Source organism: Podarcis bocagei (genome assembly GCF_964188305.1).
Source record: "Podarcis bocagei genome assembly, chromosome: 14".
Lineage (NCBI taxonomy): Eukaryota > Metazoa > Chordata > Lepidosauria > Squamata > Lacertidae > Podarcis > Podarcis bocagei.
Window position 1 is genome coordinate 27,094,466 of NC_138139.1, and position 26,911 is coordinate 27,121,376.

The window sequence follows — 26,911 nt, forward strand, 5'->3', positions numbered from 1 at the left end:
GTGCGGTATGGGAAATGGAGAAATGCAGTGCTTACTCTTGAGGGGATTAATTGGTATAAATGTGTTTCATTTGCATATCTTGTAAACACGGAGAGATCTTCCCCGTTCAAGTTTATTGCTGCAAATATCTAAATTAAATTAAATTTAATCCATTATGTTTTATAAGGGACATTAAAAAAAAGGAAAACCACACCATCCTAGCTATAATAAAAATGGAGGAGCTTTGCAAAAAAAAAATTATAGAAGTGATAATATCTAGCTATAAAAAAAGAATGTGTCTCATTTCAGCAAAAGTAATGGGGTGCATGACTATTTATTTATTTAATTAAAAGCATTTCTAAACAGCTTAATATTTCAAAAAATCTCCATCTATAGTGTATACCATGTCTTCCTATATACATAAAAATGTAAGGCTGTTGTTTTATAGTCCCCACTGGAGGATTTGTAGTGTCTCGTCAGAATCCTAGGAAGGGGAGGCTCTAGGGGTTAATGTGGGGATGATATGGGTAGGGTGGTGAGTCGAGTGAAGAGGAGCACAGGCCCCCCCCATATAAAAACAGTGGGTTGTAACTGACTAAATTCTACTCTGAGTAGCCCCATTGAAATTAAGGGCGATAAATTTATCATGACCTTTAATTTAAATAGGCTACTCACTTGAGCAGGACGAACACTGGGTACAACCCAAAACAGAAATATAAACTCAGTTCTGGCACCTCTCAGGTGGGTGCCATTGCCATTATAAGAGAACGAGAGAGGCATTCATGGTGAGTTCCAGCACCTCTTTTTCTAGAAAAAATAGCTCCCCACCTGCCACTTTCCCCCAGGATGACAAGGAACCATTAATGAGTACTCTTTGGGTTCAGCCAGTCAGCTACAAATCCACCTAACAGTTACCTGTTAATAAATAAATGAATAAATATATGTGTCTGCTAAAAAGTAATCCTTGTTCAGTTCAGTGTGACTTACTCCCAGGTAAACGTACACAGGATCAAAGCCTTATCCTCCGAGGAAAAGGAGCTCTTTATTATCGGATTCCATTACTGACACTTTCAAAGGAAAATCTTCTCAATCCCCTTTTAAAATAGTTTTCTTGAAATAGCTTTAGTGTGAAGAATTATATTTGACACCTATTGGGCCAGACCTGATTCATGTGTTTGCAAGGACTTCAAGAGATATATGTAAATGTCTCCAGCTAGGACTTTTTACTTCTGTATGGGATCTGAAGCTCCTTCTGTCAAAACGAATAAGGCTTGAACAAGACCCAGGAGCCTTTGTGCTCTTAACATCTGGGAGGATTTGCAGGTTTTCTGTTTGCATTGTTTTCTTATCAAGTTATGTATGGCGTGTGCTTAAAATATGTGTGTGGTGTGAGGTTTAGTGGTTAGAGTGTCAGACTAGGACCTGGGAGACCAGGGTTCAAATCCTCACTCAGCCATAAAGCTTGCTGGGCGACCTTGGGCCAGTCACCCTCTCTCAACCTAACCTACCTCACAGGGTTGTTGTGGAGAGGTGGTGAAGGTGTGTATGCCACCCTGAGATCCTTAGAGGAAAGGTGGGAAACAAATGTAAAAGTTTAAAATAACTCAAATACTACTAAATGTTTGCTTTCTCTTTTTATTGATTTAAATAGTGCATCTCTCTGTATTCGTTAGACTTTTTGGGGGCTGGGGAAGGGTTCATACATCTTGCCAGGAGCAAAAGTAGGTGCAGCAATTACTGCCAATTTTACCTGTGAGCATAGGGACGCGGGTGGCGCTGTGGGTTAAACCACAGAGCCTAGGACTTGCCAATCAGAAGGTCGGCGGTTCGAATCCCCGTGACAGGGTGAGCTCCCGTTGCTCGGTCCCTGCTCCTGCCGACCTAGCAGTTTGAAAGCACGTCAAAGTGCAAGTAGATAAATACCGTATTTTTCGGACTATTGGACGCACCGGTCCATAGGACGCACCTAGATTGGGGGGGGGGAAATAAAGGCAAAAAAAATTTATCCCCCCCCCCAGGCGCGGGGCTGGGGCGGGGAAGCCCGAGCTTCCCCCTCCCCCAGAACGGGACCCAGAGCCATGCTTTGGCATCGCTCTGGGAACTTGCGGGGCTGGGGGAGGAGGAAGCCTTCCGCCAACCTCCAAACCATGTCGGGAGACAGCGGGATGGCGCGCTGCGCCTCTCCCGCTGTCCCCCGAGCTTGTGGGGCTGGCGGTGGGGCTCTCCTGAAGCCGGGAGGTTGTGGGGATGGTGGGGGGGGAGAAACAGGCTTGCTTCTCCCTCCCCCAGCCTCCCGATCAGGTCGGGGAAAAGCGGGATAGCGGAGCGCCGCCATCCCGCTTTCCCCCGACCTGATCTGGAGGTTGTGGGGATGTGGGGGGGGGGAGAAGCAGGCTTGCTTCTCCCTCCCCCAGCCTCCCGATCAGGTCGGGGAAAAGCGGGATAGCGGAGCGCCGCCATCCCGCTTTTCCACGACCTGATCTGGAGGTTGTGGGGCTGGTGGGGGGGAGAAGCAGGCTTGCTTCTCCCTCCCCCAGCCTCCCGATCAGGTCGGGGAAAAGCGGGATAGCGGAGCGCCGCCATCCCGCTTTCCCCCGACCTGATCTGGAGGTTGTGGGGCTGGTGGGGGGGGAGAAGCAGGCTTGCTTCTCCCTCCCCCAGCCTCCCGATCAGGTCGGGGAAAAGCGGGATAGCGGAGCGCCGCCATCCCGCTTTCCCCCGACCTGATCTGGAGGTTGTGGGGCTGGTGGGGGGGAGAAGCAGGCTTGCTTCTCCCTCCCCCAGCCTCCCGATCAGGTCGGGGAAAAGCGGGATAGCGGAGCGCCGCCATCCCGCTTTCCCCCGACCTGATCTGGAGGTTGTGGGGCTGGTGGGGGGGAGAAGCAGGCTTGCTTCTCCCCCCGCCAGCCTCCAGATCAGGTCGGGGAAAAGCGGGATAGCGGAGCGCCGCCATCCCGCTTTTCCCCGACCTGATCTGGAGGTTGTGGGGATGTGGGGGGGGAGAAGCAGGCTTGCTTCTCCCCCCGCCAGCCTCCAGATCAGGTCGGGGAAAAGCGGGATAGCGGAGCGCCGCCATCCCGCTTTTCCACGACCTGATCTGGAGGTTGTGGGGCTGGTGGGGGGGAGAAGCAGGCTTGCTTCTCCCTCCCCCAGCCTCCCGATCAGGTCGGGGAAAAGCGGGATAGCGGAGCGCCGCCATCCCGCTTTTCCCCGACCTGATCTGGAGGTTGTGGGGCTGGTGGGGGGGAGAAGCAGGCTTGCTTCTCCCCCCGCCAGCCTCCAGATCAGGTCGGGGAAAAGCGGGATAGCGGAGCGCCGCCATCCCGCTTTTCCCCGACCTGATCTGGAGGTTGTGGGGATGTGGGGGGGGGAGAAGCAGGCTTGCTTCTCCCCCCGCCAGCCTCCAGATCAGGTCGGGGAAAAGCGGGATAGCGGAGCGCCGCCATCCCGCTTTTCCACGACCTGATCTGGAGGTTGTGGGGCTGGTGGGGGGGAGAAGCAGGCTTGCTTCTCCCTCCCCCAGCCTCCCGATCAGGTCGGGGAAAAGCGGGATAGCGGAGCGCCGCCATCCCGCTTTTCCACGACCTGATCTGGAGGTTGTGGGGCTGGTGGGGGGGAGAAGCAGGCTTGCTTCTCCCCCCGCCAGCCTCCCGATCAGGTCGGGGAAAAGCGGGATAGCGGAGCGCCGCCATCCCGCTTTTCCACGACCTGATCTGGAGGTTGTGGGGATGGTGGGGGGGAGAAGCAGGCTTGCTTCTCCCCCCGCCAGCCTCCAGATCAGGTCGGGGAATAGCGGGGTGGCGGCTCTGCGCCTCCCCGCTGTCCCCAGCTTTTGGGTGCAGGCTGCTGCCCGCAAGCCTTGCGAGCCCGCGGGACATCCCGCCGGGCTTGCAAGACTTGGGATAGCTTCCTGAAGCCTGGAGAGCGAGAGGGGTCGGTGCGCACGGACCCCTCTCGCTCTCCAGGCTTCAGCAAAAGCCTGCATTCGCACCATAGGACGCACACACATTTCCCCTTCATTTTTGGAGGGGAAAAAGTGCGTCCTATAGTGCGAAAAATACGGTAGGTATTGCCCTGGCAGGAAGGTAAACGGCATTTCTGTGCGCTACTCTGGTTTGCCAGAAGTGGCTTAGTCATGCTGGCCACGTGACCCAGAAGCTGTACACCGGCTCCCTTGGCCAGTAAAATGAGATGAGCGCCGCAACCCCAGAGTCGGCCACGACTGGGCCTAATGGTCAGGGGTCCCTGCGAGCAGTAGGCTCACACTCATATACCTCGCTGCATCCTCCATCCAGGTAAGCAAAAAGCATTAGCAGGATGCAAGGATACATTCCAGCCAGGCATAAAGGAAACTGCAAGCAGGGCCAAGGTGTGGTGTAACCTGGGGAGGAGCCCAAGGGCCAGACAGAAAGGCCTTGAGGGCCACATTTGCCATCCCCCCCAGACCTGAGGTTCACCATCTCTGATAATGGGACTTTGCTAATTGAAGTTTCATTGGGTTGAAAGAGTTTTAACTGGCAATCCACACACAGGAGAATGAAGTTTTCCACCTGCTACCTCCATACCTACCTGTCTCCCATATAGCCTGCAGTGCATAGGCAAACCCCTGTCACATGATCGCATTGCCCTCCATTATGACATGGGCAATCCTGGCTGCAGTTAACCCCGTATGTTCCTGATGGACACGGCTGGGCACATACAAAGCCCTAGGTAGGAGGAGACAGAGAGAGAAAAGAACAGTCATTTCAGGTTAACATCATTTCAGGTTAACATGGAGAAAAACAAACAAGCACACTGCATCTAAATGTACACTAAAGGATGTGCTTTGCATTTCATGCCATCTAATAAAGTGTGTGCTACTTTACCAGTATGTACGTATATTAAATGCATATTTTAGGTTGGAAGTCATATGAGAATGTGGACTTTAGGATAAAATGTGTACAAAATGACCACTTTAGGGTAAACTGTGTTCATAAATGTCTGTTCTGCCAAGGAATACATAGAAAGTAATGTGAATTTTAATGCAAAGTAATACAAAGTAATGTGCATTTTAAAAATTGCAGATTCATGCAGTAATGGTACAGAATGGAATTATGAATGAATGCAAGAGGACATGGAAACATACTGAGCCTTCCATTCATATGCCACACAATCCATCCAATTTCTACCAGTAGTTGCTACCATTGAGAAGCTATGGGGTTCAATCCTGCTTGGAAACCCTGCCAAGCCATGTTGTGACTGCCACAACCCTTGGGTCAGGTTCCCCTTCTTCACTGAATGAGGCCAGGGGTTCTGAGTGGGAGAGGGAATCACCCTAGTTGTACACAACCACTCAGAAGGGACACTGATGCACACTGCCTTCCATCAGCCACAGCTGGTGACACATTGACACCCCTATCTAGACAAAGATAACCTAACTTCTGTTGTCTATGCTCTGGTAACCTCTAGGTTAGATTACTGCAACACATGATACGTGGGGCTGCCTCTGAAGATGGCTCGGAAACTTCAGCTAGTGCAAAATTAAGTGGCCCGGTTGCTCACTGGGGCAAGACAGTTTGAGCATATTACACTGAATCTGGCTGTCCATTCATTTTCTGGCCCAATTCATAGAGCTGGTTTCACTTATAAAGCCTTAAATGGCTGAGGACTGCAATACCTCAAGAACTGCCTCTCCCCATATGAACCAGCCAGAACCCTCCAATCATAATCTGAGGCCCTTTTATCATGTGCCTTCTCCATGAGAGATCCAGAGGGCGGCAACATGAGAATGGGCCTTTTCTGTGGTGACTCCCCATTTGCGGAATGCTCTCCCCCAGGAGGCTCATCTGGTGCCTTCATTATATACCTTTAGGCACCATGTATTGTGTATTCTCATTTTGTATTTTTACATTGTAAGATATGGATTTACGGATGAAGGGTAGTATACAAATTGAATAAATAGTAATAATAATAATAGCAGATGAATCTCAGTTCAATATTTGCAATAGGACAGTGTCTTCCACCATACCTTATGGTAAGGGGCCAGCATAGGGGTTCTAGGGCATGTTGTGTGGCACATACAAAACTTTGTCCTCCCACAACTCACTGCCATTTCCCCTCTCGTAGTATCTGTCACCTGAGGCAGTTGCCTCACTCGGCTTAACAGCAGGACCGGCCCTGCCTCTCAGCCAAGCACCTTAAAGCATTTTAGGCAGGAGAGGGTGGTAGTGGAAGAGGAAACAATGAACAGTTCTCAGGGCAAATAAAAAACACAGCACATCTCAAAATGGGAATAGGAACGGCTTCATATTTGCCTTCCTCTGACAGTTTATTCACTCACAGGCCAGGAAGATTTGGCAATACCAACAACCCCAGAATGGAATACAGTGGGTCTCACTAATCATGAAGAAGGACTCTGAAAGCCTATCCTAACCTGTATGATTGCTGCCTCTTCAGCTGTGGAAGGGATAGCTTGGCCTCAATTCAAGAGCATCCGGGCCCTGCCATAACCATTTGTGTCTCTAGGCTTGAGCAAGGAGTGATATTTTGAATCTCTCTCCAGGAAGGCAAGTTGCCCATTGATCATGATAATAAATGCCTTTTCTCATCATGTTTCAAAGAGGAGAGGACTTCTATCAGCAAATGATGAGGAAGCAGTGCTCCGAGATGCATCCCCTCAAGAGAGGTGTGAATCTTCTGGCACAAACGTGCATTTAGGGAATACAAAATGCCCATCTCCGGAGGATCAAATGTCAGAGCAAAGTTGCAAGCAATTTTATGCATCTCATCAACACAGTTTGTTCCATCAGCAACTTTGCAAAGACTTCAGGCTTGTGCGTTCTTCAGCGCCCTTCCCCAATGTCATCAACAGCTGCCAAGGAAAGCAAAAGATGGTCCCAGCACCACCCCCTCTCCCAACACTTCATTTAAGTCAGAACAAGGATTAAAAGGCATTCTCCTCTCCAACAGAACATGTGCATTGCAAGGACTTTGGGGCAATCAGACATGATCTTGAATACACAGCAGAGCCTGAATGAGGATTAGGTACAACTTCAAACTTTCAACCACTCTCTTCTATTCATAACCAGAGTGTCAGATAATCACTTCCATCATGCAGTGCACAGCTGAACTTCAGAACTTGCTTCCACAGAAGGCAGTGATGGCCACCAGCTTGAATGGCTTTAAACTAGGGTTGGACAAATATATGGAGGATAAGCCTATCAATGCTTGGTAGCTGCAACAAGAGGCAGTAATACTTCTAAATACCAGTTGCTGGAGACTGCAGGAGGGGAGAGTGCTCCTGTGGTTGGGTCCTGCTGGTGGAAATACCACAGGCAGCCTCTGTGAGAACAGGATGCTGGACTAGATGGGATATTCGCTCTTTTCAGACCTTTCAATGTGTCAGGAGTGCTTGCAGGAGCCAAGCCCTGTGACCAATAGGACTTTGCAGGACTGGGGCCTTCCTAAGTTTGTTCTGAAGAGGCAAGGCACAGCTGCACAGGTGAAGCTGATTGGTAACTCACAGCACCTGGTGGCAAGAGCCGGGAAGGGATATAAGGTCAGCATTTCCCTTCGGCTCTTTCCCACAGCAACATGTTTCCTGCCTTGCTGTGTTTGGCTTCTTGCTTCCTGATCCTTGGACCTCGGCTTCTTGACTCCTTGCTTCTCGACCCTTGGGCCCTTGACTTCGCGACTCCCTGCTTCCTGACCCTCGGATCCCTGGCTTCTGGACTCTCGTTCCTGCTCCCACCCTGCCATCTTGCCCCCGGTCCCAATGTCCTCAGCTGGGACTTTGACTGCCCGTAGACCAGACCTTGACACAATGCACCATGGAAGTGCAGGGGGGCAGTGGAGGGAAGGGGCTCTCCCAGACAATGTGTTTGTTTAGCATTTATCACATTTGTTTGTCGGGAGGTTGGACAGTGCTGCACCAAACATTACTCCACATTTTCCTGTGCATCTTCCCATCACATTTCTTATTGCAAAAGTCTTATCTTTGAGGGAGGCAGGTGTTGTGCAAGAGCGCCCAATCAACTGTGGTTGCGCCACCTGAACTTGCTACTATGTGGCTGAATCCCACGCCAAAAGAGCAACACTCTGGAGATGTCCAGGGATTCCACTTCACACGAGTGACTGTGAAAGCGGAACTAAAAGACCTTCCTCTGGGGTAGATGCCCAACACAAAAAGCGTGAAAATGGGCAGGGGTACCATTCATACGTTTGGCATGAAATCTTGGCTCCATTTGAGATTGCAAAACCTAAAGGAGAACAGGCTCTGGTGCTCACTGATATAAGGCTCCTTACTGTAGTTCAGTGTGTTTTAGAGTGGAACAATCTTTCTTTAGGAGCTTGTGATTTCTTAAAATTCAGAAGCTCTTTTCAAAACCTGAACAACTCAGGAATCAGCTTGAAAAATAAAGCAATTGTACTCCCTCATTCATCCATTTTGAACCTCTGCAAATAAGATGGGGAGAGAGCGGGGGGGGGGGTTCAAGGTCCTGAAGGAGGAGTATCTTTTGTGGAAATGCATTGAACTACGACAAAGTTTTGCCTCAGTGAGCCTTGTTTTGTTCATTTGAGATGCCGTCCCCCTTTTTCTTGTGCTCCCTTTGAGATAAGCCTAATAATGCTGTTACAGACAAGGAGAGTAAGTAGGGACTCAGTTTTTGAGGGTAGCCCCAAGCAATGCAGCCGGAGAGAGCCCCATAACTGTTCTGCGGAGAGTTGGAGACAGAGTTGCCTGACAATGGACATGAACAGAGGGAATTAACAAAGGGGATGCTTGCACTCTAGGCAGAGTCCAACTTAGCCAGAACATGCCTCAACTTAGAGCAGCCTTTGTCAACCAGGTGCGCTTTAGATGTTTTGGAGCGCACCGCCATCAGCCACAGCCAGCAGAGTCCATGCTGGCTGAAGCTGGTGGGGGCTGATCCTCCAAATCACGTAAAGGTAAAGGTAAAGGGACCCCTGACCATTAGGTCCAGTCGTGGCCGACTCTGGGGTTGCGGCACCCATCTCACTTTATTGGCCAAGGGAGCTTCTGGGTCATGTGGCCAGCATAACTAACCTGCTTATGGCGAACCACAGCAGCGCACGGAAACGCCTTTTACCTTCCCGCCTATTTAACTACTTGCACTTTGACATGCTTTTGAACTGCTAGGTTGGCAGGAGCAGGGGCCGAGCAACGGGAGCTCACCCCGTCGTGGGGATTCGAACTGCTAACCTTCTGATCGGCAAGTCCTAGGCTCAGTGGTTTAACCCACAGCGCCACCCGCATCAGAATTGTAGGGTTGGAAGTGTCACCTAGTCCATCCCCCAGCAATCCAGGAGTCTTGTTGTCTGGCATGGGGCTTGAACCTACAACCCTGGGATCAAGAGTCTTGTGCTCCACCAACTGAGCTATTCCACAGGATGCCAAGTTGGCAAAGGCTCTAAGAAATAAGAAGAGCCTGATGGCCCATCTAGTCCAGCATCCTGTTCTCACAATGGCCAACCAGATGCCTCTGGGAAGCAAACAAGCAGGACTCGAGTTCAACGGGGCTCTTTCCTCCTGTAGCTTCCAGCAACTGCTTTTCAGAAGAATCATTGCCTTTGACTGTGGGGCAGAGCATAGTCATTGTGGCTGGTGGCCTTCTCCTTGCATGCCATTGCAATAGATCATTACAGTTAACAGTAACAGATTACGGTAAAGCAGTAGTGGCCAGCTTAGTGGGGCAGAGGCACAGAGCATTGTCGCATCTCTCCTGGGTGGGGTTTGGTGGGGAGGCAAGATTGTGGCTCTGCAGACACACCAGCAGCAGTGTCAGACTGGCTCTGTTGCTGCATCTGATCCAAATCCTGCTCGGCTCCATCCGGGGAAGCTGCAGTGATCCCTGTGCCAGACAGAGTGGCTCTTGTTTCCACCACACTGCTTGCTATTGCTGTAAAGCTGGATTTCCTGCTAGATTCTTTGTCCTACCGAGCAGGCACACTGAGAACAGGAGCAATGCTATCTTTAAAAGGAGGGAACTGAAGGGTAGGGAGGAGGAAAGAGACAGAGAGCGCACGCTGATCTTCCTTTTCAATCTCCTGCTTCAACTGGGAACCTGATTCCTCAGGGAGCAAATCTCTTGGCAGAGCTGCATTTCATCATACGCACCCCAGGGGAGTGTAGAAACTGCTGTTCTCTTGCGATGGTTTCTGGTCCCAGGTGAAATCAAGTTGGAGTCGATGTATATTAATAAACCTGAAGTTGCAAATGTCTTCAAGGAATACTGGTGCATGCATAGCGTATATTATACATACGCCCAAAGCACACTAAACGTGCATTCAAAATGTCTACAGCCAAAGACAGGCCTTCTGTGGAACACAAGGCCACGAGGACAGTAGCGCCTTCTTTCTGTTTCTCCATTCCTGGCTTGCTGCAGCCAGAACTGTCCTCCAAACATCAAGGGTTAAAAACACAAAGCAAGAAAAGAATAAGGAAAAAGTTTCTCTCCCCCACACAGACACACACAGTGGCGGTGCAGAATCTTTTTCCTCTTTCATGAAAGCCCTGGAGAGGCCCTTTAAACTTAAAATCCCAACATTTGCAAGTGGAGTGCTTTTGCTTCTAACTGCCTCTGCTTCCCCCAGAGCTCCTGCTCTGCCTCTTTCAGAGTCTGCATGTCTGTGTATGTGTGTTTTAAACTCAGCTCAGTTCAAAAGCAGGCACTGTTAACTGCAGGTTTGTCCCTGGGGAACAGAACAGCCAAGGATAGGGTTTTCAAGAAGAACCCCTGGCCTTTGGAATGCATCTCTCTGTTTCTTCCAGGCAGCATCAGTGCAGACAGCCTCATTTACGGTCCACCCACCAACTGAGTAGAATAGAATTTCTACAGCTTACACACCCCCACACACGGTAGTGCACTTTTGACAGTCTCTCTGGCTGTACTTGTGCAGGCACACACCTGCAGGTCATATTGCACCACCAGCTTCAGGGTGATGTGCAGCTTATCTGCTTGATGGTGCGGCACCATAGGTCCACTGCGCATGGCTTAACATCCATGCTCAGGCAAGCCACAGAATCCAGACCACAGGCTGGCATCATCAGTTGTGTGGGATTCAATTATTCAGTACCCACTTGCTTTCTGTATTTAGCAGTTTATGACACAGCCTCAACGATGCCCTTCTGTAAGCCGTATGCTCCTTTGTGTGGAAGTGTGGGATATACATACCTATATGAATTTAATAAAGAAAGAAAAGAAACATTGCCTCCAGTTGTTATGCACCTTCTTCCTGCACTTTATTAATTGCAACTCTGTCATTTGTATTATTACGCTGCTGTTTAATATCATTTAAAAATATTGCAAGAAATTTGCCTGGGGATTATTGTAGTTTCCGTGGGGTTACAGCAGTTACAGGCATGGGAAAATGTGATGGTGTCAGGTGAGGGAACAGGAAGGGTCAGACATTTAAAATCCACCCCTGCTCTAGTCCATCTTCCAACCTAAATAACCTAAGCTGCCCTAGCAATTTGCCCTCTGGCAATGAGGTGCTGTTACTCAGTGTCTGTACAAAAGAAAATAATTGCTACCCCAAACTTGATTGTGATTGTGAACACAGAAACATAGGAAGCTGCCTTATACCAAGAGAGATGGGGCAGGGCACCTGGAGATGGGGATTTCAATCCAAACTAATGGAAATAAATGAATCATCTGGAGCATGCGGATGTTTTCAATACAGAGCCAGTGTGGTGTAGTGGTTAAGAGCGGTAGTCACGTAATCTGGGGAACCGGGTTCGCGTCTCCGCTCCTCCACATGCTGCTGCTGGGTGACCTTGGGCCAGTCACACTTCTTTGAAGTCTCTCAGCCCCACTCACCTCACAGAGTGTTTGTTGTGGGGGAGGAAGGGAAAGGAGAATGTTAGCCGCTTTGAGACTCCTGAAGGGGAGTGAAAGGCGGGATATCAAATCCAAACTCTTCTTCTTCTACTTTTTTGATATCTGTATTAAGCATTATTCTATCTCCTGTTCAGTTTTAAGGTGTTCAAGTTGTATTGGTTTACAGTGGACGCTCGGGTTGTGAACGTGATCCGTGCGGGATGCACGTCCACAACCCGCAGCGGTGCATTTGCACACGCGCAAGTTGCAATTCGGCGCTTCTGCGCAAAGCGCAATTTAGCACTTCTGCGCATGCACAACTGCCAAAACTCGGAAGTAACCTGTTCCGGTACTTCCGGGTTTCAGCGGTTCACAACCCGAAAAAATGCAACCTGAAGCATTTGTAACACGAGGTATGACTGTATTTCTATTGTTTTATACAAATGTGTTCGGATTGGGTTTTGTGTTTTTTTTTGCATTTATTTCCAATTGTTTCTCATCTGCACTTTTTTGAGTGGCTATACTTAATTGTTCACTTTGGGCAGCATGTTGTGGGAAGGTGTCAGACAAACAAACCGACGATGGAGGTGGTGATGCCAGCATTGCAGAGGGTTGGGCTAGATGACATTTTGGGTCTGTTCCAACTCTTTCATTCTGTGATTCTGCAATGATGACGGTGGTGATATGGACCCGACTGAACACAGCTGAGAGCTTATTATGAAACCAACTTTGTGATGGTGGCAAAACACAACAGAAGGTAACCAATGGGTTGGGTCCAGCAAATTTCTGCTTAGAGTAGTCCCACTGACAGACATTAAGAGGGCTAAATTAGACCATTCATTTCAGTGGATCTACTGTGAATAGGATTCTGGATAGCTCAGTCAGTAAAGCATGAGACACTTAATCTCAGGGCCATGGGTTTGAGTGACACATTGGGCAAAAGATTCCTGCATTTCAGGGGGTTGGACTAAATAACCCTTGTGGTCCCTTCCAACTTTAAAATTCTATGAATCTATGAGTCTATGATTCTATGGCTAACACTAAACACAATCCAATACTTCTCTACTAGCCTTGCATCCTGGGGAGCAACCCTAATTGTAACAGTGGTAGTCCTGCCATTCAGCACTCTCTCCACCCTTCCAAAATTCATCAGGGGATCCATGGGGAGAAGAAGAGTGTGCAGTTCAGCACATTCCTGCCATAGCTCAGAGCTTGTCAAGATTGTTCCAGCATGGACCTGGTGGCTCCTCACTCCCCACCCCCATGTAATCCACAGCTTCCAGACATCTTCATAGCCGTTCATGGTATTAACCAGGAAGGATCCCCAGAGTCTGTCTGACACCCCTTCCCCTGCCTTTCCTTTCTCTGCCCAATTCCAGCAGCGGGACTTGCCAACAGGCTAATTGTCAAATGATGGAATGATGCCAGGGAACGGAGCGCAGCTGAATGAAGCCTTGGCAAATCCAGAGGGAGTTAATTATCACATTATTGATACAGATTTAGATTTGGAAAAGGAGGAGAGAAAAAAGAGCACAGCCTTTCCCCACCCCCCTCCCTTGACACACAGAATTAAAGGTGCGAGTAATAATGCGCTGCCTCGAAGCCAATCCCCGGCAGCCCCTCTTAACACAAGTAAAATTATGCCAGAAATGAGCAAGATTATGCGAGCGGGAGGGAAAGAATTGCATTGACCTCTGTAGCAGACCTCCCTCTGACACAGTGCAAACACTCCCCAGAGTCTCTGAGTTGCAGCATTCATGCCTTCCCTTTCTGTGACTTTGGATGCATCTTGTTCTCATCCATCTCATTTGAATCTTGCTCTTCCTCCCGGGAGCTCATTGATTGCCTAAGAGCCTCCACCCCACACTGACCACGTTTTATGCACAGACCACGTTTTATAGTTAGGCTAAGAGATTATAGGCTGCGGCAGGATCACCTGGGGAGCTTCATGGCTGAGGGCAAATAGAAGCCAGATCTCCCTGATAAAGAGCCACATGCTTCATCTCATTGTTAGGCTCAGGTAGAAGCAAAAGGTGCGATTAGTTTATCTTTCTCATAAATCATAGAATGACAAAATTGTAGAGTTGGAAGGGATCCAAAGGGTCAAACTTCAAACCCCTGCAATGACATGGAACTCAGCCCCAACTATTGATGATGATGATGATGATACAGTGGTACCTCGGGTTACAGATGCTTCAGTTTACATACGCTTCAGGTTACAGACTCTGCTAACCCAGAAATATTACCTCGGGTTAAGAACTTTGCTTCAGGATGAGAACAGAAATTGTGCTCCAGTGGCGCGGCAGCAGCAGGAGGCCCCATTAGATAAAGTGGTGCTTCAGGTTAAGAACAGTTTCAGGTTAAGTACAGACCTCTGGAACGAATTAAGTACTTAACCTGAGGTACCACTGTAATAGTTGTTAGAAGGCCCCTTTTCCCTTCAGAGAGCTACATTTCCCAGCATACTCTGGGAAATACAGTCTTTTAAGCCACTCATGGAATTGCAGTTCTATGAGGGGAACAGGGGCCTCCTAACAACTCTCAGCACCCTTAACAAACTACAGCTCCCAGGATTCTTTGGGGGAAGCCATGACTGTTAAAGTGGCATCATGCAGCTTTAAATGTATGGTGTGGATGCAGCCTCAGCTCACGCTAGCCGCTCAGCACATCTCTTGAGCCTCACTGTCAGTTCAGTGAGTCTGGTGCTCATCCTGGAAAACAGTCCAACAGATCCCTGGGGAGCACTGCCTATTCAAATATGAGACTGGATGCCATATTTTAAAAGGCACTTACTGAATCTGTCTTGTGCAAATGGCTTGGAGAGGCGTTATGCAAAGCTTAACCCAACCGACATTTATGTGCGCTAAAGTATGTTCCAAGGGGTGCATGACTGCAGCTGTAGTCCAGTGTTACATACCATCCATCCTGGGGGACAGGCACACTCTCCAGTGACATGGTGGCAGGTGCCCCCATTCTGGCATGGGCACCGCTGCTCACACTGCGTTCCATGGGTGCCGGGAGGACAATGCTCTTCACAGCTTTGAGGGTGTTGTCGGAAGCGAGGAGAGACGGACACCAAAATGAAACACAAAACAGACATGGAAACAATTTACATCAGGAAGCTACAAGAGGGCAGCCCACTACAGGGCTGTTGCAGGAGCGCCTACACAAATAATCAAACACTCAGCAAATTCCGATCGGCGGCATCAATGGTAAAATGTAGCTATCCAATATTTATTGCTCCAAACAACATTGCTTTTGTTTCAGACCCTTTATTCATTTTAAGAGCCTTTCACTCAGAAAGATAACCTCTGGTTCATGGGAGCTAAAAGTATTTCCACAAGGGGAAGATTCAGTTGTATACTTGGCAAGCGGTATGGCAAGCTAGGTGGAAGTTATGTGCTAAACTCCCCAAACTCAACAAACATTTGCAATACAGCATGATCACCTCTTACGCAAGATTTGGTTCGAAGGGTTCCCACGTATACCTGAAAATCGTGCATGCCACACAGACGGTGTGGAGGGAAACATGTTCACTAGGTGATGGTGAGCTTTGCTTCCTTGGTGGGTCAAAAGTTGCACATGGCTTCTCTCCAAAAGAAGGAATCCTAACTGGGCACATTTCAGACAACTGTGGCACTAATATTTAAAGAACTATGATGCCCCTTCAAACAGTCATGGCTTCCCACAAACAATTCTGGGAGTTGTAGTTTGCCAAGGGTGCAGAGAGTTGCTAGGAGGCCCCTCTTCTCCTCACAGAACTACAATTCCCAAAGTTCCCTGCAAAGAGGGGTCAATGATTTGACTACTCTCCGAACTGTAGCTCTGGGAGGGGGAACAGAGGCTTCCTAACAACTCTCAAACTACAGCTCCCAGAATTCCTTGGGACAAGCCGTGGCTGCTTAAAGTGGCATCATAGTGCTTCAAATGTACAGTGTGAACGTGGTCCTAAGAGAAAGCAACTGCCGCAAAGCCCGCATGTAAAAGGTACCCAGTACTCAACTTACAAGACACCTGTGTATCCAGGAGCACAGTGGCACTCCCCGGTCTTATGGTCACAGGTGGCCCCATTGTGACACTGGCACTTCAGCTGGCAGCCTTTGCCGTAACTTCCTGGGTCGCACAAGTCCTCGCAGCGCCATCCTTTGTATCCAGTTGCACAGACGCAGGCGCCAGTGATGGGATTGCAAAGCGCTTCGTTCTGGCACTGGCAGCGGTTGCTGCAGTGAGGACCCCAATGGTCACTATCACAGCCTAGAATCAGAAGGAGAAGGAGAAACACATGCTCATTTAGCTGAAGAACACATCACATTAGTGGCACTTCACGTGATCCCTTGGAAGGTTAGGAACAGAAGAAAAGATGAAGCACTCCCCACATCAAACACACACATACACATATGTAGAAATTATAGCCGAAATTCTTCAGAAGGTATTTCCCGAGCTTTTTAGCTGTTGTAAGAAAAGGTTTTTTGGCTGTCTTTTTGGTTGTTTTTCACTATTATAAGCTGTATTTTTTTTTACAAAAATGTTATGTTGCAAATCACTGAGGAAATACTCTAGATGGGTATCTGCATACATTTAATAAATAGCATGAATATTTCCCCACCTCTCTCAACCTTCCTTTGCAGAATTTCATCTTCATTTTCTCCACTATTCCTTTTCTCTTTTTTTGTAGTGCCCCCACCCACACAAACGCCTTGGAATGATGGCAGGTTTGGAGTATCCTTTAAAAACAAGACATGGTGTGCTCCCTTGCCAGACTCTCCCTGTGGGACTGGTGCACTTGGAGACACAGGCTTTTCTTAAATGGCATGGGTCTGTTGCAAACAGCAAATGTAGTGCTGAGTTCTTGGTGATGGGCTGAAGGTCATGCACCCTGGCTCCTCCTCCTCCTCTACCTCCAGCCCCCCCCCCTTCTAGATGGTCAATGTCTTTCCCTGTTCCTGGGGAATATCTCCACTCCATGGATGGGGCAGGACATGGAGTCAATGGTCCTGTCCATCTCCCTTCCCCAGTCTCTAAAGGCAAGGGAGTGGGGGCCCTCCCTCCCTCGCAGGCTGTTCCCCACCAAATGCATCCTTTGTGCCCCCTCCTCTTCTTCCTCATCAGCTGAGAGCTGCTGCCACCCCAGCACTGTGCCAGTCAGGATTGAGGGTCTCATCTCTCTCTCTCTCTCTCTCTCTCTCTCTCTCTCTCTCTCTCTCTCTCACACACACACACACACACACACACACACACACACTCCTCAAAGGGAGAAAATATATTGAAAAGCTCACAGAGAATGATAGGCACTTGGGTATGTCTAAAGTAGGCCTTTAGATCATGGACTGGGGCTGTGTTGGCAGAGAGGATAGGGCACTCCAATCTATGACTGGCTCTCAGGGCGATCGTGTCCCCTGGATTTACAGCAACAGAAAAAAAGGAACAAGTCCTGGCAATACACCCACTACATCATGCATTGTTTTTACTGCATAGTAAACAGGGATGGATTTATCTCTTTTCCCTATGGAAGGGGATACAGGGAAGAGAGAGAGAGGAGCTGTTGTCTCTGCCAATTTCAGACTCTCTCTCTCAAAAATAGACTTGTCTCTTGAACAGGGCTTGGTATGCAGCCAGGTTGACCAGGACTCTTGTCCCCTAGGCCTGTTTTTGCCAGGAACAAGTCTGTTTTCCCCTCTCATAATGTTAGAACTCATGGACATCCAATGAACCTGAATGTTGGAAGATTTAGGACAGATAAAATTACCGTATTTTTCGCTCTATAAGATGCACTTTTCCCCTCCGAAAAAGTAAAGGGAAATGTGTGTGCATCTTATGGAGCGAATGCAGGTGGGAGGCTCTGCTCAGCGCTCCCTTTAAAGAGCGCACAGAGCGTGTGCGCGGCTATTTGGGGCTTTTCCCCGAGGAGGAAGAAGGGCAGTGCGCTCTTTAAAGAGAGTGTGGCTCTTGGGGGAGCCTTAGCCGTGCTCAGCCTCTCCTGGGCAAGGGGACCCTTCATCCGCTGCCCGGGAGAGGCTGCACACAGCTAAGCCAGAACAGCCAGCGGGATCGCTGTGCAGCGATCCTGCTTGCTGTCCTGGCTTCTGGGATTCAGAATATTTTTTTTCTTGTTTTCCTCTTCCAAAAACTAGGTGCGTCTTATGGTCTGGTGCGCCTTATAGAGCGAAAAATACGGTAAGTATTTATTCACACAGCGCATAGTCAAACCATACAACTCACTTACCCAGGAGACAACTGCCTTCTCCGGGAGACAGCGATGGCCACTGACTTGGATGGCTTTAAAAGGGGATTAGCCAAATTCATGGAGAAAGTAATCAATGGTTACTAGCCACAAGGGCTATGCTCTGCCTCCACAATTGGAGGCAGCAATGCTTCTGAATTTATGGAGGAGGAGAGAGTGCTTTTGTGCTTGGGTCCTGCTAGAAGGTTTCCCATTGGGGCATCTGGCTGACCACTGTGAGAACAGGATTCTGGACTAAATGGGCCATTGGCCTAATCCAGCAGGCTCTTCTTATGTTAAGGCTGGGCACAGAAAACAGCAGTAAGGGAGGTGATGCCTCTGAGCATAAGCAAGGGAATGACCACAAGAAGCCACAGGCTCCCAGGAAATCTTGAGTCTCAAGATCTCTGCATTTAGAAACTAAACATTGGTGCCGGACTCCTTGTCCAGACATCTGGACAAATCTTTCAATCAATTGAGTTAACCCAGTGAGATAGCATCATTAGCACTCTTAAAAGAAAAGAAAAAACACATCACCAGAATTCTTCCTCCAGAGACCATGTAAATAAGGAAGGAACATCCACTACAGCAAAACCAAATCTGAGTATCTTTAAAGGCTCTGGCTTAATTTGACCTTATTTCAGGGTCTCTCTCTCTCTGCACGTGACAAAATCCATCCTCTTTATATGATGTCTCAGGGGAGCATTATAAATATTCCATCAAAGGTAAAGAGAAGGAAGGGAGAATTCTTGGCTCAACCTGAAAGCCAAGAGAGCCAAATCCTCTCCTCCTTTTGCACCACAAGCCACCCTGGAGCTGCCCGATTTATTTCTAATTTACATCCAGATGAGCAGGAGGTAGAAAGGAGAGGATTCGGCCAGAATAATAAACCATTCCAGAACATTTGGAACATGCATTTTTTATCATTTAAATAAAATACTAATCTTGTAAGGAAGGGAGATAATGAATTGAACGGAGGAAGTTGAACCGGAGAAGAGGAGATGCCAGGAGCAGAGCACTTGGGGACAGCCATCATATCTCTCTCTTTGAGGAAGAGCTGCAGCTCGGTGGAAGAACACCCACTTTGTCTGCAGAAAGTCCTGGGTTCAATCCCAGACAGCATTTCCAGGTACAACTGGAGACACCCCTGGGAACCCTGAGGAGCTGCTGTCAATCAGTGCAGACACTACTGAGTGGTTTTGACTCTGTATAAGGCTGCTCCCCGCCCTCTGTATTAAAAGCAAACATCCAATAAAGTTACAGAGTACAAGATGCTTAAGTCTTGTCCAACTATGAAAACCAGGCCTACTCTTTCTTCCTATTCTAAATTTCGCTCTTAGCATAGGAACAAAGAAAGCTACTCTATAACGATCCACACTATCAGTCCATCTAGTGTTGTCTACACTGACTGGCAGTGGCTGTCCCAAGAAGTGGTCTCTCCCAGTTCTACCTGGAGTTGCTGGGAATTGAACTGTGACCTTCTGCACTCAGAGCATATATTCTTATCCCTGAACTTTGGCTCTTACCCCAAACAAACAGGAAACACACTGAACAAATTTGTAAAAGATGCTTTCATTCTGGATTGCCCTGAATGAGCCATGGGTGTGTCTTCCAACTCTTCTAGGAACTCAGGAATGTGCCTTACACTGAGTCAGGCCACTGGTCCATCCAGCTAAGTATTGCCTGGACTAGCTGACAGAAGCTCCCAGGGTTTCAGCCAGTCTCTCACAGTCCTACTTGGAGCTGCTGCTGTTAAGTTGTGGGTGAACATATCAGACGACACAGCGATTCTTCAAACAGCTCTTGTTTATTCACAGGCCAGGACAGAACTGAACTGAAGGGTTCAGTCAGCCTGCTTATATAGAGCTCCAGTACAATGTAACTGTAACAATTTTCTAAAACTATCCAATCACTGAACGTCACTTTCGATCCCTTATTTGCATAACTATCTACAGTATCCCCCTGCTGGCCCAGGGTGAGAACTTCAGTACATACCAGCTGGGGCCTTGGGCATTTCTGCATGCAATCTGCCACTCAGCAATGGCCCTTCCTTATCTCACAAGGCAACAATTGCTCCCTGGGCCACCCCCTTTGCTGAGTGCAGAGGAAAAACACTGCAAGGAGCGTTCCGCCACCACCACCACCTCCACAACCAATGCTGAAATGGGGTCGTAAGAGAGGCATTTCAAAACTTGAAACAATTATTCCGATGGTGTTTTTTCACATTTGCTTTCTGTAATGCCTGGCTCCCCTGTTGGGAGTTCACACCCGTGAGAACAGCATTTGCACAAAGCACGTGCGGCTAGCACTGAACCTGCAAAACACAACGTGGGGAATGAGAAGCTTCCTCCCGCCACCCCTATCGCATGTGGGAAGCATCTGTCAACATTTCAACTCCCACGTTAGAGCAAGACAGCATAGCAGCTTCAGTTGCATGGCAGGGTGACGTTGGCTGCGGTCCACTTCACAGCCACAGTTCAGCTTGGCTCCATTGAACACCGTTGGCAAGAGAAACACAGGACAGGGGACTGCTTAAACAAGTTGCAATAACAAGAGGATGAGAAACCCACTTCCATGCAGGCTGTTCCTCCCACTCCTCTGTGGGCTCCAGCCAAGTCTATGAAATGACTTGTTCCCTTTATAAGATGCATCAAAATCACACCAGTTACTTTTTTGGTTGGAGCAATGCACTGGTTATCTTTATGCAGCTGAAACTCAGCCCCCAAAGCTTATCATGATAAAACAGCAACAACACAACTACTTATTCAAACAAGCTTTCCACGTGAATCATAGACTTGCAGAGTTGGAAGGGACCCAAATGGTCTTCAAGCCCTTCCAATGAGCCTGACGTGCCTTCTCAGTATCTTCTCAAGAGACCCAGAGTTATGGCAAAATGTACAAATTATGGGCGATGAACTTTTTCTGTTGAGGCTCACGTGCCCCTGGGGATAATCTGTTGGGAGCCAGATGTCAGAGATGGGCAGGTCATCACAACCCCACATTCTCTTTCTCTCTTAAGGTTATCATCACCCACCCACACTCTCTGAATTGTATTTGCACACCATCCATCCATCCAATGAATGTCTACAAGGTACTCTCAAATATTTATCCCGCAGGGAGTTGCAATCCCAAAAAACTGTAGGACACCGGGTTACAACATAGGAGTCTGCCCTTCACAGGGTAGACAATTGGTCCATCTAGCACTATATTGCTGACACTGACAGGCAGTGTGTTTCTGATGTGGGACATCCAGACATCTCCTACCTGGAGATGCTGGGAACTGAACCTGGGACCATCCATATGCAAAGCAGATACTCTTTTGCTGAGCTATGTCCTCATGAAGGTGATTCACATGGAAGATGGTGCAAGCTTGTTTTCTGCCACTCCAGAGGGGAGGACCCAATCCAAGGGCCTCAAGTTACAAGAAAAGAGATTCTGGCTCCACATTAGGAAGAACTTTCTGACAGTCACAGCAGTTTGACAGTGGAACCGACTCCCTTGGAAGGTGCTGGACTCTTCTACATGGGAGGTTTTTAAGCAGAGGTTGGGTGACCATCTGTCAGGGATTCTTTAGCTGTGATTCTTGCACTGCAGAGGGTTGGACTAGATGACCCTTGGGGTCTCATTCAACTCTACATTTCTATGATTCCAGCTTATTAACTCCCCATTCTAAGTTTGCCCCTCTCCTTGGGTGCTGGAGACCCAAACGGTTCTTCTCTATATAATGAAAGTAAGCAGAACCAGCTACCATACTCCTCTGAGAGTATGTTGGGATTATCTGCCCTCTCTTTTGGAGTTCTTTCCTTGGGCTTATAAGAAGTAAACAAGGTAATGGGGGGGAGGGGGGAGGAAATCATCAGCATTTGCCAGTTCCTTGCAAAAAGATAGATGATCACACAGCAGAGGAAGTTAATGCCATCTTCATTTTTCTAAAGAGACACAAGGATGTCCTTGGATCCTTGAGGGAACGATCCCACTGATTGTATCACAGCCAGGCAGTCTCTATCTGATAACACACATGGCTAATACAGTCACGATTTAATCTTGAAGTGCCATCTCATTAGCCACCAACTCTACTGAATGCAGTTGCTTAATTCAATTGTGGAACATCCAAAACCTCACAGTTCCTTTTCTTTTCTGTGCCATTTGGAAGAGGCTTCTCTCTGACAAAGGTCTGTCCTGCAGCGTTCCCTTTAAAATAATGTTCTAGCCAATTCCCCTCAGCGGTATTAATTTTTGTTCTTGGTCAAATAATGCAAATGGCAAAAAAAAAAAGTTAAAAAAAATTGAAGGGTTTTCTGTGTGTGTGCCTCTAATTGATAGAAACAAATTTTGGGGACGCATGCAGATCCCGCTGGCCAATTCTCGAAAAGAACTTGTCATAGGAGACACATAAAAGATGAGCAAAAAAACCCAGTGATAGAAAGAAAATGACCGAAACACATCAAACAGGTTTCTTTAAAAAGATATTTTTTTATCAATGGCCACTTTGAGCATTATGGTGGGGAAAGGAATATCTGAAATCCCTACCTCTCTTTTAAAAGCTTTCTATGACTTTTGTAGACATTACTGCCCTGCTGAACGAGTTTCCAGTTGCTTATCCAGCGGATTACTTCAAAGGCTGCCCCCCTCCCATCTCATACTGCGGCTCCTGGAGGGTATCTATTCCCAACCCCAATTCAAAAGGCAATTGCCCCACATCCAGCCTCCACAAAATGACTTGCAGGGCGAGCTTTGCTCTGGGCTGTGGAGAGGGATATATCCTGCTGAGGATCAAGGGGGCTGTTAATTTCAAACGGATCCTCAAGGTCAGCTGAGGTGAACAAACTCACACGAAGAACAGGAAACATGGAGGATAATTGTATTGTGGATTTCCAGTATTGCTTTCCAGTACTGGAGGCAGTAAGTCTCCAAATACCTGTTGCCAGGAATCACAAGTGGAGAGGGAGAGAGTGTGCTTTCGTACTCAGGTCCTTCTTGCAGGACTCCTGAAAACATCTGGTTGGCTGCTGGATTAATGGGGCCTTTGATCTGATTCTGCAGACCAATTCTTAAGGCCCTATTTGAAGGAGATGCTTCTCTACAACTGCAAAATCCACTTGAGTGCAGAGGGGTAGCTGTTACGCATTTCCATTGCTTTAAAAGAGGAACCCCCCCCCCCCCGAGCTAGAGGCCATGTGTCTCTGAATATCAGTTGCTGAGAATCACAAGTGGGGAGCATGCTCGTCCTGCTTGCGAGCTTCACATAGGTATCTGGTTGGCTACTGTGAGAACAGAAGCCTTTGCCTCATAACCCAGCTGCAGAATACATGCTTAGCACGCAGAAGGATCCAGGTTCAACTCCACAAATCTCCAAGACAGGCTGAGAATGTACCCTGCTGCCTGAAACCCTGAAGAGCCACTCCCAATACAGTGGTACCTCAGGTTAAGAACTTAATTCGTTCTGGAGGTCCATTCTTAACCTGAAATTGTTCTTAACCTGAGGTCCCACTTTAGCTAATGGGGCCTCCTGCTGCTGCGCCGCCGTGCAATTTCTGTTCTCATCCTGAAGCAAAGTTCTTAACCCGAGGTACTATTTCTGGGTTAGCGGAGTCTGTAACCTGAAGTGTCTGTAACCTGAAGCACATGTAACCTGGGAGTACTGGGCTACATGGACCACTAGTCTAACTCAAATAAGGCAGCTTCATATGTTCCTAATAGTTTGTGAAAATATTTTTTTTTTTTTAAAAGAAAAAAACCCAGGTAGCTGAAAGCAACTCCCATGGCCAGCTGCCCAGGAACCTACAAAGACAAGGAAGTTTCTTACCACCAGCTTTTTATTCAGCATTTACAGGGAGAGGCTTTGGAACACAGCCTCTTGGATAATGGCGTTGCTCCATGTGAGTCTCCACCTGCTCCCTCTCTCCCTTCATGTGTCATCCCTACAGGTGCTGACAAGCGCCCTCTGCCTTTAAGCTCTTTGCTCTCCTACTTCCAAGGCTGACCGGGTTGGGGCGGGTCTGGAATGCTTTCTAAAGACACTGTGTCCATCAGCTGTTGCCTCCCTGCTGCTTCCTCTTCCTCCTCCTCTCCCATTATTTTGCAACTATTCCCCTCACCCGCCTCTGAGCTGTGACCTTCCCTGTTGTAATTCTGAGCTGTCTTCCTCTTCTCTGGAAGGGTCAGGCTGGGGAGGCAGTCTCCACCATTCCTCCTCTGCCCAGTCCCTGACATCAGGCCACCAACGGACATGCCCATCATCAGCGGAAAATGTAGTGGCACCTGAAGGGGGTTGGACTCATAAAATAATAACACCATCATCATCATCATCATCATCATCATCATCATCATCATTATCAAGAGGAGCCCCTCTTTTGCTAGTCTGTTTCATGAATGCTTCTTGGTGCTTTTTGAGCATTGTCTTAGTAGTGAAGCAATAAAACTGCTCGCACATTTGCAAAGCTAAGCACAGTCTGGTATTGTTTCAAACTGGACGGGGGCCTGCATGTTGAAATTCTTGCATTGCAGGAGATTAGAGTAGATGACTCTCAGGGTCCCTTCAACGCCACAATTCTACAATTTCCATAAATCAGATCACTGACTCATTGTATAGACTAATATTATCAACAGTTTTCTGGATTCTCATTCAAGTATCCTTCCCATCTCTTCTACCTAAGAACTTCAACTGTTGCAGCCAGAGCTGAACGCAGGGCTTTCTGCATGGGTGATGCTCTACCATGGAACTACATGGACTGGATAAGGGACAATAAACTGTGCTTGATCCTAGGAAGATGAAGGCTCTTCATCAATTTCCCAAACATGGTTACCATGAGAGGTCCAGAGGGCGGAAACACAAGAGCAGGGCTTTTCAGTGGTGGCTCTGTGTTTGTGGAATGCTCTTCCCAGGGAGACTCACTTGGGGCCTTCATTACATACCTTTAGATGCCAGACAAAAACATTTCTCTTCAATCAGGCAGCATACAAAAACACATTATTTTAGGGGAAACTGCTTTGCAGAAATGACTATATGAAGCAAAATTGAACACAAAAATGAGTATGTAAATTCGTTCTAAAACTCTGAAGAATTGTTAGGGTGACTTTTGAGAACTCAAAAACTGATGTGAAAGTATGGAGAAATGAAATCAAGATTTGGAGGAGGATGAGAAACTGAGAGAAACCAAAATTGGCAGAGGCACCCATCCCTAAGGAACCACAACCTCAGCTAAAAAACAGCTGGAGCTGGTGGAGAAAGAACACAGGGTCTTCATTTCATGGATCCTAAGGCTAAATTATCCTCTCTCCCCCACTCCCTACCCACTGCCACCCCAGATTGGAAATATAAAACAATTAGGTTCTCTAAAAATTTCAGAAGCGGATGAACGAAGGAACAGTCCCATTTTTGTCTTTGAAATGTAGCTCCCTTTCATTTTCTCAAAACACTTCAAAGACTTGTTTCCAGATATCTACATGTATCTCCTTGCTGCTCTCTTTTCTTCTTGGTGCATTTAAACCTTCTGATGTCCTTTTAATATTTGGAAAAGGAGTGCAGGACGCTTTAAATGCTCTGTTCCTTTTCTCAGCCAATACACCATTAGTATTCACACACACTTTTTGTAAAAAAAAAAGAGGAAAACCTCACATGTGTAAGAAAAATGGGATGACTTCTTTTCAAAAAGCCACAAGCTAGTTAAGAGGCTAGAAGGGAGGTGATGGTAATAATAATAATAATAATAATAATAATAATAATAATAATAATAATAATGCATTCATTTCCTTCTACTGCTAGATTCTGCCCACGTAGGATAGAACTGCTTGCAAGATCAGGTAGAGGAGCATTTAGGCAGGGACAGCTCTACCACTGGGGAAAGTGAGGCAGCTGCCTCAGGCAGCAGTCATAGCTCCTTAGCTGGACACTCCCATCTGCTGGAGGACAGAGCTGGGCATATTACCTAGCTGTGTCTTCACGTCTGCTGCCACAGGTGCAGTGGAGTACACCAGAGTTCAGGTAACTGGCGTCCATTGGGACAAGATGAGTGTAAGGCAGGAGGCCAACAGTAGGGGGAGACAGAACCAATGATTACCAGTGCCAACTAATTCTAGTTTTATCCTCCTCTTCCTCCCTACAGAGTTCTATAAGGCACAATGCTGAGAGGTGGGAGGAAGAGGAAGGTGACAGCCAGAACCAGCTCCTTTGGACCAGGTGATGTATGTAAGATGGCAGGCTGAAGGCAGGGTTAGGTTGGTGGAGCAGTGCCCCATTAGCTGTAATTGACCAGACCCCATGACACTCTGGTCAGCTTCTGTATATGGAAAGGGAAGGGAAGTTGCCATCTTTTCCTTCCTTTGCCTCAGACAGAAAAACATTCTGGGCTTGCCCAGGATTTGGATCAGTTCTAGCTGAAGCTATTCCATTTCCAAACCAAATTTGTTTCTTGTCAGTTACCAGTGAATTATCCATGCCTACGTTCACATTAAAGGCTGACTGGATGAGGTCAAATATTCTGCAACGTTTACTAGATATGGTGTTTATTACTTTTTTTTGAGGCTGGATTGTTTGCTGCTCTGAGTTCCTTTAGGAGAAAGGGTGGGATATACATCGAATGGCTAGCTAAATGAATAGAAAACATGCCCGAGTCCCACCACCAGCACCACGTGCAAGGGATCTGCCAAGAGCCTAGCATGACCGAAAAAACACCCCCTCCCCTCTGGGGCATCCCACAGTTAAGTTCAGCAGCTGTCAGATCAGCAGAAGACTAAAACAACCAGCTACTATTAGGGACACAAACCCAATTATTGGAAATGCTGTAAAACTGTCTTTAGTTATTGTACCGCCCTGCTCTGGAACTGCTAAAGGACCTTCTCAGTAGCGGCGCCCGCCCTGTGGAACGCCCTCCCATCAGATGTCAAGGAAATA

The 26,911-nt window shown here is 47.8% G+C and overlaps 1 protein-coding gene across 7 annotated transcripts in view; it reads right to left on the reverse strand.

Annotated features, from left to right (window-relative positions):
• MEGF11 (multiple EGF like domains 11) overlaps positions 1-26,911 on the reverse strand; it is a 343,630-nt gene that overhangs the window by 115,696 nt on the left and 201,023 nt on the right. For all 7 annotated transcript variants that reach the window (XM_081171061.1, XM_081171057.1, XM_081171059.1 and 4 more), the window contains 3 exons: positions 15,806-16,052; positions 14,716-14,836; positions 4,549-4,685 (listed from right to left, as the gene is read on the reverse strand). In XM_081171061.1, the coding sequence (XP_081027187.1) occupies positions 4,549-4,685; positions 14,716-14,836; positions 15,806-16,052 (505 nt within the window). The remainder of the gene's footprint in view (positions 1-4,548; positions 4,686-14,715; positions 14,837-15,805; positions 16,053-26,911) is intronic.